This window comes from Papio anubis, chromosome 8, assembly GCF_008728515.1.
Source record: "Papio anubis isolate 15944 chromosome 8, Panubis1.0, whole genome shotgun sequence".
NCBI classification, from domain to species: Eukaryota; Metazoa; Chordata; class Mammalia; order Primates; family Cercopithecidae; genus Papio; species Papio anubis.
The window spans coordinates 86,334,118-86,348,410 of record NC_044983.1 but is presented as its reverse complement, the minus strand read 5'-3'; the positions used below and the strand labels follow the sequence as shown (position 1 = coordinate 86,348,410).

Sequence of the window (14,293 nt, the reverse complement as noted above, 5' to 3'; positions counted from 1 at the left end):
CCTTTATCTGCTATGTTTGGATAAACAAAAAAGTTTATCAAGTATAAACGTGTACTTGAAACTGGGTGTGGTGGTTCACGCCTGTAATCCTAGCAATGTGGGAGGCCAAGGCAGCTTGAGCCCAGGAGTTCGAGACCAGCCTGGACAATATGGTGAAACCCCATCTCTACTAAAAATACAAAAATTAGCTAGGCACAGGGGTGTGTTCCTGTGGTCCCAGCTACTTGGGAGGCTGAGGCAGGAGAATCGCTTGAACCTGGGAGGCAGAGGTTGCAATGAGCTGAGATCCCACCACTGCACTCCAACCTGCGCAACAGGAGTGAAAGCCTATCTAAAAAAAAAAAAAATTCTTGAATGGGAAAGCATTCAGTATTAACAACCTTAACTTTGTGTTTCTTAATTCCTCCTATGACTGTCAACAACCAAAAAAAGAATCAGATCAAGAATGACATTTTATAAAAGGAGAAAAATTCTTAGTTCTATTACATTTTTTTTCTATGTGGGAATAGGTAATATTTGTTGAAAATTGTGAAAAACCCTCTAGAATTCATAGAAATACCTAGGATAGCATACATATAAATATACACAAAACAGCATAATATGTAGAATAGCTTTTCTTTCAAACAATCAAGATCAGTGTTACGAGTAAACATTATCCTCATTTTAGAGGTGACAGCTGGGAAACAAATAAGTAGATATGAGAGAAGTAAAGCTTTCCTAACTGAGCCTCATGTGACCAACTTTATTTCCATTATTCAAAAACTTCCAATACACCTCTGCTACTTAATGATTAAATGCTAAATTTCTCAGCCAATTTGCCTGTCAGTCTGGACACTCACAGTGTTCAAAATTACTTAAGGCTTCAAACACTCTGTATTCCCCAAATTTCTATGAAAATGCATTCTGTTTCTCACACTTGTGTTTCTATTACTCCTTTTCCTTGAAGTGACTTTCATTCTCACTATTTCCCAGCAATCTTTGGCCATAAGCCTTTCACTCTTTGAAGTTTATCTTCAATACTGTTTACTCCATGATAACTTTCCAGATTTACTGGACAAAGTGATGCTTTCCTATTTTCTAGTCTTACCACATGTTGTTTAAACCTTTCTTATGAAATCTACTTAAAGTTTTGGATGGTAGATAGTCCTAAATTACCCATTTTGCTTTATAGTGAGACTCTTGAGGGCATTGTGTTGCAAAACCTAGATTCCTTTCCATTTCCTAGAATGGAAATTCTGCTGAACCAGTGAATAAACTGAGTTGTTTTTCAGGGACATGGATTTTCAGACATTAAAATCTGGAACGCTCTTTGAAAGCTGATAGTTTTAAAATACTTCTTTAAAAACTTGTTTTAGAGTGACCATATTTAATATTAACTCAAACTCAGGCAAATGTATTTTTCATCTTGTTATATATGTTTGGGCTTTATTGATATATATTCATTATATATAATTTGTATGTGTGGCTTAGTTCTAAAGATAAAACATAATTGATTCTCATTATCTTTCAGAATTTTTACTGTATTAGTCTATTCTCACACTGCTATGAAGAAATACCCAAGATTAGGTCATTTATAAAGCAAAGACATTTAATTGACTCACAGTTCCACATTGCTGGGGAGGCCTCAGGAAACTTACAATCGTGGCAGAAGGCAAGGGACAATCAGGCACCTTCTTCACAGGGTGGTAGGATGAAATGCAAGCAGGGGAAATGCCAGACGCTTATAAAACCATCAGATCTTGTGAGGCACATTCACTATCACGATGGCAGCATGGGGGAAACAGCCCCTATGATCCCATTACCTCCACCTGGTCCCATCCTTGACACATGGGGATTATGGGGATTGTAGGGATTACAATTCAAGGGGAGATTTTGGGTGAGGGCACAGCCAAACCATATTAGAAGCATTCAGCTAATATAAGGGATAGGCATGTATGTCAGAGTTTCAAAAATCAATTTGATTTCTTTTAATGGGGTAGATATAAATGGAGGAAAAAAACAGATAAAGATTTTCTTCCACCACTCCAGCACACACACACACACACACACACACACAGAGACACACTTACAAACACAAAGTTAATAGTTGACTACTATGGTAGTTTTAAAGATATAGGCACACAAGTGGAGTTTAATTCCCCTCCCATTGAATGTGGGCTGGACTTAATGACTTGCTTCTAGTGAATAGAATATGGCAGAAGTGATCCGCCCGCTTCGGCCTCCCAAAGTGCTGGGATTACAGGCATGAGCCACCACACCCGGCCTCTCTCTCTTTACAATCACTTCTCTGGAGAAAGCCAGCTACTATGTTATAGGAGCAACCCTATGGAGAGGCCCATGTGGTGACAAATAGAAGCCACATAACTGACTCTATTTCCTTGGAATGTGTCAGCAGCCTTGTGAGTGAGCTTGAAAGCAATTCCTCAAGGACCTTAAAATGACTACAATCTCAAGATAATCTCTGAATAGGAATCACCCACTTAAGCCATGCTTGGATTCCTGACCCTCAGAAACTTCAGCAGTAGATAACGATTACAACTAACAAATCCTTCAATATATTTTCTGCCTTCTCAGCCATAATTTTTGTCATCTTCTCAAGAAATTGACTAGAAACTCCAATAGCTTCATGCCAAGGAGGACTAGAAAGCAATTCATAGGGATCAACTTAAGATCGCTATCCATGTGTCAGCTGTGACCTTGAGGGAGTTAGCTGACATTTTTTGTCAGACATTCGGTCTTACAGAGTAATAACACACAGCCAGTATTCTGAAACCCAGATGTACAACTGATGAAAACATCTCCTTCCCATACTGTCAGAAACTAGGCTGCTTGTGGCATAATTGGTAGTCCTAAAAAGTGAGTATGATCCATAACAGAAATTCAAACTGAAACCCAAAGAAATTGTGGGAAAGTTTCCCAGAGATCTCAGTCAATTCAATAACCCTGCACGGCTGTTAGAGCTACATTCCATTTGTTATTACACAACTGACAGGTCACGGGATCAATCATTCCAAAGGGATGTCACACAATACCATGTGGCCCTGAGCTCTCTTGTCCTGCAGCCAAGGGGAAGCACCTATAATATATTTTTTTGCACATATTCATTTTCTTTTTGAAAGTACATTCTTTTGGATGTATTATTTTGAAAATAAGGACTTTGCCAAAACGAATTAATTCTCAAGTAACCTTTAGTATTTCTGGTTTGCAATGTTCAGTATTTCCTCTTTGTAAATAAAAACGGGAAAGAACAACTTCAACATGATAATAACTGATGCCCATCAGATCTGAGAAACACAAGACAGACCAATTTTTAATCTCTCCCTCTGCACTTTTCCACTTCAGGCAAAAGAAATGAGTCATATCAAATTTAATTCTCGTGACAGAAGGAATCACATGCTGTGCTGTCTATCCCCCATGAATGTCTGCATTAACTTCTCTCCCTTATCTAGCTTTTAGAATTTCAAAGTTCATTTCTTCAGAAATAGAGCTGTACATTCACTCAGGCAAGTGTAGTTCAGAACTATATTTTTGGGCAAAATAAACCAGCTTTTCTTTTTAAATAGAACAGTATACTTTGTACTCGTCCTTTCATTAGGCAGAAAATTAACTCCCACTTTCTATTAGGAATATAAATGTTCCCACTAGCAATCTAAGTAAGAGAAATAAAAGAAAATCCCCACAAAGGAAAAAAATGGCTATTTGAAATTATAGGTGCATGAAATAAAATAAAAATAATTTATCACTGTATCTTATTTCTGGTTGGGATGGGGAGGAAGGATTGGTAGGACTGTCTGAAAATAGAAAACGATCATGAAAAACATGATTACTAATAGGGACCTCTGTGGCTTTGGGGTATACCAGCAGTTGACCTGGGGCCTCTACCTGCCACAGCTCTAGCAATCTGTTAAGTTTTTTTTTTTTTAATTCCCCTTGATTCAAGATTATTTGCAAGATCGCAGTTTTTTATTTATACATTCATTCGAGAAACTGTAAATAAGGTGAAACACCAACTGCAGTCAGCATGACCTGACCCCTCCATCTGTAAACTACAGCCTCCTCTGGACATGAAAGAGGGCCTCTGATGAAACTAGGCTTCATAGCTGCCTCCTTAAAAAGTCAAAGTAAGGTCATTATCTGCAGGCTCTTCTATTCTCTTTTTCCTTTATTAAAATTGCCCATTCTTTGAGGCTCATTTGGGTCTCACCTTCTCCCTGATGTTCTATCTGACTACTCAGTGAGCACTGACCTTTCCCTTTTCTGAACATCAAGTTTATTTCTGGCCTATATCGATGTGCTGCCAATTAATTAAATATATTATTTACTTTTATTGTTTGTGTCTTTTCTGTTAAAAATATGTAAGAAATGGCTAATGTTTCACATGTTTGCATTTATAGAATTTTGCTACTCAAGCTTTTTAAAACTATGTTTGGTTTTGTGGAAAATGATCTTGTCCCTTTAAGACACAAGATTCTAAAGTGTAAGTCATAGTTTATTACTGCCTTGTGGTAATGAAGTAGAATTTGAAATCTTATGTAACAACAATAGGTGTAAAGTATAGCTTCAAAGTTCAGATCAAAAAAGTGGGAGAAGATAATCAGGGCATTACAGACTATATACAGATCGGTCAACTTCCCTAAAAGAGAGATTAGGTGGGTTGTTTCTTACAGTGACAGAGGCTCTCAATGTTCAAGCTGTAATATCAGTAAAGGATGATAAATGGCATGTCACGGACAGAACAACTACTCGAGATGGTAGCTAATCTAGTTACCAAATGCGTATACAAAAATTAATCATTTTCCAATATAGCACCAACATTAAGTTAGGAAGTTAGAGAGGGTGGCCATTTATAAAACAACAAAAATATAAAATATATATGAACAGATTTAACAGGAAATGTTTTGAACCTATATGAGGTACCATAAAAATATTTAATGAGGCATAAAAAGAAGCTTGAATAAATGAAAAAATATATTTGTACCTGCATGGGAAGGGAAAATATTACCAAGATGACAATTCTCTCAAAATTACTTTATAAATTTAATGAAAATTCCAATAAAAGTTTTTCCCAGAATTGAAAAAACAATTACAAAACTTATGCAAACATGGCAAACTAAGGGCAAAACTCTGCTAAAGAAGAAGAGTCGGGCCAGGTGCAGTGGCTCTCGCCTGTAATCCCAGCACTTTGGAAAGGTGAAGTGGATGGATTGCCTGAGCTCAGGAGTTTGAAACCAGCCTGATGCAACATAGTGAAACCCTGTCTCCACCAAAAAAAAAAAAAGAGAGAGAAAGAGAACAATCAGAGAAGACCTGCACTTTTACATTTTCAAATGTATCTAAGTACACACAAATTAAGATAACATGATAATAATACTTAATACCAGAAAAAACAGTTTACCACAGGAACAGAATAGTGAGTTCTGACACAAAACTGAGTACATTATAAGTATTTAGCAAATAGTAAACATGGCATTTTAAGTGTCAACCGAGAAGTAATACAGTTACCTATTTTTTAAAAAAAATCAGTAGGACTCCTATTGGAATGCTTTCAGATCCTTTATAAATTCATTCAGAGCCCAGAAGACCAATATTTTTGCTTACTTCTCTCCAGTACAGTAGCCTTTCCTTTGGATATATTTCATTCTAGTAAGTAAAAAGCTAAATGTCCATTGTTTGACATGGCACGTAACTTCTCTTACTTTCTAATTAAAGTTCATTTCTCTAATGACAACAAACTATAATAAACAATATGAACTTCCTTGCCTAGAACTTTGCTTATGCACCTTCATCTTTTGATTTCAGGATTTAATTATGATTTCAGCATTTAATTATCATCTGCTTCTGTCTATAATTTCTTTCATATATTCCTCACATATTACACTGAGTTCTGGATAGCTACTTATTCATTTGTCAAAAACAAAACTGAAAATATTTCTAATAGAGAAGCTAGAAATCTTTATGCCTTTGCTGAGACACAGCTGAACTCTAAAGACTTTGATTGTTTCAAAGACCAAAGGCACCTAATACCAGAAATGTTTTGTGTCATGATAGAACTTACAGCTGCAGGTTTATAGCATGTTCATATGGAACCACATAAACCTTAAATAAAAAAAATTTAAATGAGAATCACTTGGTTTAAATTTCATTATCTTTAGGATATCAATAAATCAACTAGCCACATTGTGACTCAGTTTCGTCATTTTTGAAATAGGTATATTACCTTTTGCCTGAAATTCCTTACTGGGATGTGATGAAGAGTAACTGAAATACTGTATATTAAAGCATGTTGAAAACTCCAAGGTGCTATATGAACGCTAGCTGGCATTGACAGCTATTCCTCATCCTCTTTTTGGTCATAGCCACGGAAGCCCTAGACTGGCTGGAAAGAAGAGTCATTAGGCATCATTTGGCAACTTGGCTCAGCAAAGTCAGATCAGTCACCAAGAGTCTGGTGGGGCTGCAGCAATGGCTAGAAAGAACCAGTGATGTGGTTGCCAGGTAGGTACCAATCCAAGTCTTGAACCTGCCCAGACATTACTATGCACTCTGTCCTCCATCCTCCTAGCATATCCACCTTAGCCACTACTTTGTTGATGATCTTTGCCTGAATTAATCACCTACACCACTGTGTGAACTCTATGAATAACCTCAAAGTGGTTTTTTATCACCTTTAAATTACACCCAAAGCCACGCTCACATGAATTAGAAGGGTTAGGGCTCTCATCTCAGTTCTATCTCCTCCTTACCCACTGCGAGGTGGAGGTTTTTCTGTCCAGGAAGTAGGTCCTGCAGAATCCTTCAGGATAACTAGGGTCTGCTACGAGAGAACATGTTCCTCCTTACTTCATTGAGCAACCTTTCCAGAGGTGTTGAGTTCCCCTTTGCCAGGTGCTGGGCAGAAGTCTGGCGAGGGCTGCATGGAGGAGTCCAAGGCTTGGACCTGACTCAGGGCTTCTCTCCTATTGAAACAAACTTGCAACCTCAAAACACTTCTCTCCTATTTTCCATCCTCCTAGTCTCTACTTCCTCTTCCCTAAACATACTCATTTTGACAGAGAATTTCAAGGAAAAAAGAAGATGTCAAATAAATGGTTTAAAAAGTACTTTTTTTGTGTGGTTGCTCTGAAGTCCAAGAATAATTTCTTCATCTTATTTTTAAATACTTAAGGATTGAATACTTAAAGGATTGCAATGAAACTATAATGAAAAATTAAAATGCTTGCCTTCTGTAAGCCTACAAGGGTATTTTACTATGCCACATATGGTATCATTTCAGCTTGGATATTTTGCCTGAAACAAGGGAAAATTTTAATAATAAATCCTACATAAAATTATGGTAATGATGTTTGTCCCAAATAGAAATTCTGTGTCCTATTGCTATTTCATCTTTTTCATAGTAAGACTCAAATAAAATGATTGTGATCTTTAGTGAAAGGAATATGGAGCCCTGGGAGGCCCAGATGCTCAACATAAAAAAAAATTAGAGATAGAGGAGAGATGAAAAGATAAAGATAAAGGGATCTGTAGATGCTAAAGAAAGAATCAACATAGATCCCGAAGACAGATGTAGGAGAGTAAGACAGAGACAGAGGCCCGGAAGTGCTAGGATTCAAGTCTATTTTTTTCTTTAAATTATTGAAAATGTACTGTAGGGTGTGTTTGTTTGAAAAATAACTGTCAGAAGAAAAAAATATATATATACTTTAATTTTGGAAAATTTCATGGCTGCACTCAGTAAGGTAACTAACAAACCCTAAATAATTATTTTGAAAATGCCATTCTTCACTTTAACTTGTGATAATCTCCTTTTAAGCCCTACTAATAAACAGCAAATCCCATTTGTGTTTATATAACATAGCACATGATGAATTCAGCTGTAGCATCAGAATTCTATATTTGCTTTGAGATCACAAGCACTTCGCATACTAATGCTGCAAGTTAACTTATCACCTCTACCCTGTAGAAAGAAGAAAAACTAATGGACAAAGCTAATTTTGTGTGTGTGTGAAACATTCCAAAGTCAGACAGAGGGTTCTGGTTTTAGTTACCTTTGGGACTTTCAAATGGCCATTTGGAATTTGACCTACGGTGTTTTGTTCCAGAATAACAAGCAAAGTAAAATAATCCATGTAGCCCTTGAGGATCTGACAAAAGACTGGGGTTAAGGGAGAAGGAGGAGGAGGGAAAATAATGACAGATTGTATTTGTCCTGAGTCATCTGGAGTTTAAGGTAGGCAGCTAAATCCCATTTTATCCATTCTCTGACACTGCAAACAGAGGTACTGCCTGTCAAGATAGATCATAAAAGGCTTGTATTTCATTTTTCATAAAAGCCTAGAACAATCAGATCTTCCTACCAAGACAGGACTTTTTATCTGGGTAGAAATATAGAGAAAAATGCTAGATTTCTCATTCTGAAGGGTCCATGTGCTAGACAGTGTGGAGAAGATGTCTATTCAACAGTGGCTTGAGAAACGTCAAAACTCCTGCATTTTATTCATCTTTGAGCTATTACACAAAGGGGCTTTTTCTAATTTTAATTTTGACTATTTCTTTTTTCTTTTTCCTTTTTAATTTAAATCAGAGACATATGTTTTTCTCGATTAAACAGTATGATAATATGAATCACAGTCATTTTTAAGGGTCAGTGCCAAGAAAAAGATTTTGCAACTTAAGAAACCAAAACAACAGGTTGACCTCAATTTAAATCCCACAAAACCTCATTGTCTTAATACAAGGAAAACAACATGACTTTAGTGCATATTTCTGAGGAAATAAGGAAGATTATATAACTTGTTTTTTTCTTCCTATTAGAGGAAATCTGGAAGCTTCTTAAATTAACTTAGGAGCAATTTTTCTTTTAGGAGCAAAAGTGTTTCGCTTTTGGAGTTATATGTGTATTCATTTAACCAATCAATTAATTTAATCCATCAATAAACTTTTTGAGTATGATTTTAATTGTCAGGTCCTGTGCTAGGTTCAGAGTAAACATGGTGAGCCAAAAACAAAACAAGAAAAAACCCCAAAACCAAAAAGCAGTCACTGCCCTTCTCTCTCTTTACAGACAACAAATACACAACAACAAAAACATTGCACAGTTACTCACTGATTATGATACATTGCCAGCAAGGAACAGATGAGCTACTCTAATAGAGATGACCCTTTCTTTTTTTTAGATGGAAGTGGTCAGAGAAGACCTTTCTGAGGCCATGGTATTTAAGATGAGACTTGAAGAACAAGAAGAAGCTAGACACACAAAGCAGAGAATTTTTTAATGGCCATTTCTGGAGAGAAGTTTCCAAGGGATGAAGTTATTATACAGTTTCCAAATATTCCTGAAGAGCTCTAAAGAAAATGTATTCTGATTCCACTTTTTACCTGTTTTCCTTTTTTCTCTCTCTCTCTTTTTGGAATTTGTTATTTGGATATAGGATACACTATCCTGGTGCTCCAATTTTCTTACATTTTCTGTTTTCCTTGAAGTTTTAGGGCACTTTCTGAACTTTATTTTCCAAAATTCAGTTGAGTCTTTATTGTTTTCCAAATATCAACATTTCTTATCCAGACTAATGAACGAAACTACTCAGTCATCTTTCTGATCCTATTCCTCTATATTATCCACCCCAGTTCCAAGTTAATTCTTGTATGGTCTTTTTGAAAGACTGCATGAGTTTTTTTTACTTCTGCTTTAAATATTTGCTGATTTATTTGCACTTAGGATACAGGCCTAAATCCTTAGCTTTGCTGACATCATGAAAGGTGTGGGCCCTCCCTAGCACTCCAGTTTCATTTCACATCATGCCACTCTTCGGTACTTCATCCTTATTGTCCAGCTTCATTTCCTAGGGTGTCCTGTGACCCTCTTGACTCAGAGCCTCTGCATGTGCTGTTCTCTGTATTTAGGTCTCCTTTGTTCAGCTCTACCAACTTCCTTTATCTATAAGTGTTCAGGTGTCGTCTCACCTCCAGCATAAATTAGATGTCTTGTGCTTCTCATTGGGCTATACTGTAATGCTTAGTGCATTAGTCAGTTCCCTCATTGCTATAAAGAAATATGTGAGGCTGGGTAATTTGTAAAGAAAGGAGGTTTAACTGGCTCACAGTTCTGCAAGCTGTACAGGAAGCATAGTGACTTCTGTTTCTGGGGAGGCCTCAGGGAGCTTTCAATCATGGTGGAAGGTAAAGGAGAAGCAAAGCATGTCACATGGCCAGAGGAGGAAGGAGGGGGCAAGGAGGCGCCACACACTTTTAAACAACCAGATCGCATGATAACTCACTCATTCAGCATCAGGAGAACAGCACTGGGGGAATGGTGATCCGTAAGCCAATCACCTCCCACCAGGCCCCACCTCCAACACTGGGGATTACAATTCAATATAGGATTTGGAGAGGGAAAAGATTCAAAACGTATTACTTAGTTTACACACTTGTATCACCACCAGGCTTAGAGCTATTCTAACAGGTCTTTGTATCTTTGTATCCTCAACACGAAGCACAGTCTTTGGCATATAGTGTTTATAATTATGTTGCAAATGAATAACATAGCTCATTTAATATGAAGAAAAATAAACTATCAGTGATAATAAAGAATCTATACTTGAAAATAGGTATGATTTTCAAGAAAACTCTTTTTCAAATAAGAGATTTTTATAGAAAATAAACATTAACATTTTCTTACTTTCTTTGTTTTGCCCATTGCCTTCAGGATGGAAAGATTCAGGTCTTCAAGTGCTGCTAGTACATTCTCATACTCGCCCAAGTGCTGAGAAAAATATTCTGAAAAATGAAAATATTGAAATAAATTCATATTTGAGTTTAGGTAACCGTAAAACAAAAAAAATCAACAAATTATTTATTCCTTAAATGAGTAAAACAAAATGTCAGCTATAAGTAAAAACTGGAAGGTTTCCAAATAAGACTAAATAAGGTGACAATCTGTTCATTTTACTAAGACATCAAGAAAAAAGAAAAGGAAACCTGAATGATTACCATTATCCTTGAAGAAATGTTGCTTCCTACAAAAGTAGGAAAAAATGAATCTGGATCTACTGACAAGGATGTTTCAACAAAATATTTTTTTGACAACATAGTATTATAGATCTCACCGGGATAGTAATTTTAGAAAATAGTTAAGTTACGTTTTTTGTTTCTTGGAGGAAACATTTAAGGAAGCTAAGCTTTTTTCAAGGTTAAGAGTCAGTGACGCAAAACATGAGAGGGTCTTCTGTGGCACCTTCTATGTAACTGTCCCTGTCACAATCTTTTTCTTTTTTTTTTCAACAATTTGGGCAGAGAAAAAGTAAAGTCTATCACTTTTTTCAGTTGCTAGGAATAAATAATATAGTGGATTTGTGATTAAAATTAAAAGTATGGAACATGAACTGATCCTAAACTAGTAAGTTGAAATATATATAAATGCAAAATCTTATATTTACTTATAGAAATCTATACATTTCCATAATGAAAGCAAACTAGCTTAACGTAAATTTATATATTGAGAAGATTTAGGGTTTTCAGACACTAAAAAATGAATAGTTCTCACCATTCCTGTACACCTTTCCTTGGATGAACTGTAGTTTATTACTGTCTCTCTTTAATGTGCCACAGTATTTGTGGAACTAAATTGAAATGATAAATATAATCACATATAAGCCACTTGAGATTATGGGAATACATTTCAGCATGTTTGATGGAAACCACATTGATAAATTTATTTAATACTCTTGGAAATATTTGTTTATACTGATATTAATAGCAACTGGAAAGTGCCATTGACTGATATATTAATTAATGTACAGACTTCTTTTGAGAAGAAAATAAATGCAGGTGAGCACTAAATCAATTCCAGATCATGGGTGTCAAAATACTGTCTGTATACACTTAGGTTAAAAACAAACAACATATTTTTGACAAAAAGTAAAATGCATTCCTTAAAAACAATGTGGTGCAAACTATCTCTTATAAAGATTCTTTAGAAAGTGATTAGTTGGAAGATAAATAAGAAAGTATTTACTCCTTAAATACCTGCTTCAAAATAACATTTTAATTTGTGGTTATAATGTTGACTTTTTGATAAGGTTGACAAATATGTCTAACTTTATTTGTGCAATTATTTATAACAAAGGAAGTCCCTGTGCAATTATTTATAACAAATGAACACTCTTAATCAACCAGCAAGCAGTTAATGTGCCTGTAGAATATTCATAAGTTGGAAAAATAATGAATATCAGAACTGAGTCTATACTATGTTGAAACAAGCAAAAAACGTAAAAAAAAAAGCCAAAAAGTGAAGCTGTTACTTCATTTTTATTTTAAAACTTGTATATATAATACCTCAAAGAGGATTATGATAGGTGTTTTAAATGCAAGTAGACAAAAATATAAAGTGAAAACATGCTGTGCCTATAATCTCAGCATTTTGAGAAGCCAAGGTAGAAGGATCACTTGAGCCCAGGAGTTTGAGACCAGCTTGGGCCATGCAGCATGGTGGTATGTGCCTCTGATCCCAGCTACTTGGGAGGCTGAGGTGGGAGGATTGCTTGAGCCTGTGAAGTGGAGGCTGCAGTGAGCCATGATAGCATCACTGCACTCCAGCCTGGGCTACAGATGAGACACTGTCTCTAAAAAAAAAAAAAAGAACGTGAAAACAAAAAAATTGGTGCTAAAAAAGCAAGTCTCTCTATCTATACATAAATATACATAGACTATATATATAGACTCTATTTATCTATAGATAGATAGAAGTAAAGCCACTTTTTAAAATAAATATTTCATTCATAGACAAGATATTTGGCTTAATTAGCAAAGGTTCCTGGAGAGAATTTAAGTTGTCTTTCCACTTTGAAATTAGACCTATCCACACAGATGCAGGCATATGCTGATAAAGCGTATGAGAAAAACAACGACTAGAAGTTTCAGAGCTGACACCTATCTAGACTTTATTATTTCTTTCCTTCATTCATCCATGTGTTCATCCCAACCCTCTAAGTTAGAAAAAAGGAACAATCACTACATAGTAAACAAAATGACTGAGAAGGAAGAGAATTACCATATGAGTAAGTGGATAGGAGCTTAAGTTGGAAATCTAAGTGTAAGAGTTATTTTGAGGTGGTGCAGCTCAGTGTCACTAAGGCTCTTTTATAACTTACTCACTGAGGGATATGGGTCAGGCAGTCAAGGCAAGGGGGCTCCAATAAACTCAAAGGGAAGTTAGATGAAAGAGCCAGGCACATCCAACATAGATAAAGAGAGAAAACTCCCCTCCACTTCATCATAGCGAGTGTTCACTTACTCATTCTGTGGCCTAACATACCTTTACTTAGGGCCTTTTATGTGCTAGGTGCTATTGTAGGAGCTTGGAATACAAAGGTGAAAAGACAGAAGCCCTACAGTCAGAGGAGAGATAAACATTCCAAGCATTCCAAGAAACAACTGCAGTACACATAATCATTGTTAAAGACAATGGTTTGAGAGCCCAGATACAAGGTGCAATCCAAATAGAGGATAAAGCAGGAGAATTGCTTGAACCAGGGAGACCGAGGTTGCAGTGAGCCGAGATTGTGCCACTGCACTCCAGCCTGGCGACAGAGCGAGGTCCTGTCCAAAAGAATGCCCAAGTCTGCCTGGGTGAATCAGAGAGGACTTCATAGGAGAAACACCACCAATGGCTCAGTTAACAGATGAATAGGACTGAACTTGCTGGATACTAGGAGGAAAGGCACGGAAGCAGCTGTTTTCCTGTCATGTTTGCAGGAGTATGTGTAGTTCAGCACTGCCAAGATATAAAGAACAGGACTGGAACATATTTGAGAATGGGAGGCAGCAAGGAAACATGCTAAAAATCAGTGATGGGAGACAAAGCTGTATGTGTTGGAAACAGTCCTTGCCAGATGCTCTTTGATCCTCAAGTCTAGGTCAGTGTTTTTGACCACCTGCATCAGAATCCTCTTGTACCTCACTGTTCAGTTTGTTTTGTGGACCAGCAGCATTAGTTTCACCTGGGAGCTTGTTAGAACTTAGTGTCCCAGACCCGCTTCCAGTCCTGTTGAATCACAATCTGCATTTTAGTAAGACCCCCACGTGATTTGTAGGCATAACCTAAGTTTGAGAAACACTACTCTAGGGTACTTGTTAGACATTAAGATAACTGAGAAGGTCTCATCTAGTAAATCACAATATTTGGGTTGAGGGTGAGGTTCCCTAGGAGATGATGATGCAGAGTAAATCTGAGACCACTATGGGCAATGGGAAGCCATGGAACAATTTTGAAAAGGAGAGTTATATCCTCAAATTTTCC

The 14,293-nt window shown here is 36.5% G+C and overlaps 1 protein-coding gene across 1 annotated transcript in view; it reads right to left on the bottom strand.

The window, feature by feature from the left end:
- NECAB1 (N-terminal EF-hand calcium binding protein 1) overlaps positions 1-14,293 on the bottom strand; it is a 174,659-nt gene that overhangs the window by 73,916 nt on the left and 86,450 nt on the right. Inside the window, exon 5 of the mRNA XM_003902951.5 lies at positions 10,676-10,773. Coding sequence (XP_003903000.1) covers positions 10,676-10,773 — 98 coding nt within the window. The remainder of the gene's footprint in view (positions 1-10,675; positions 10,774-14,293) is intronic.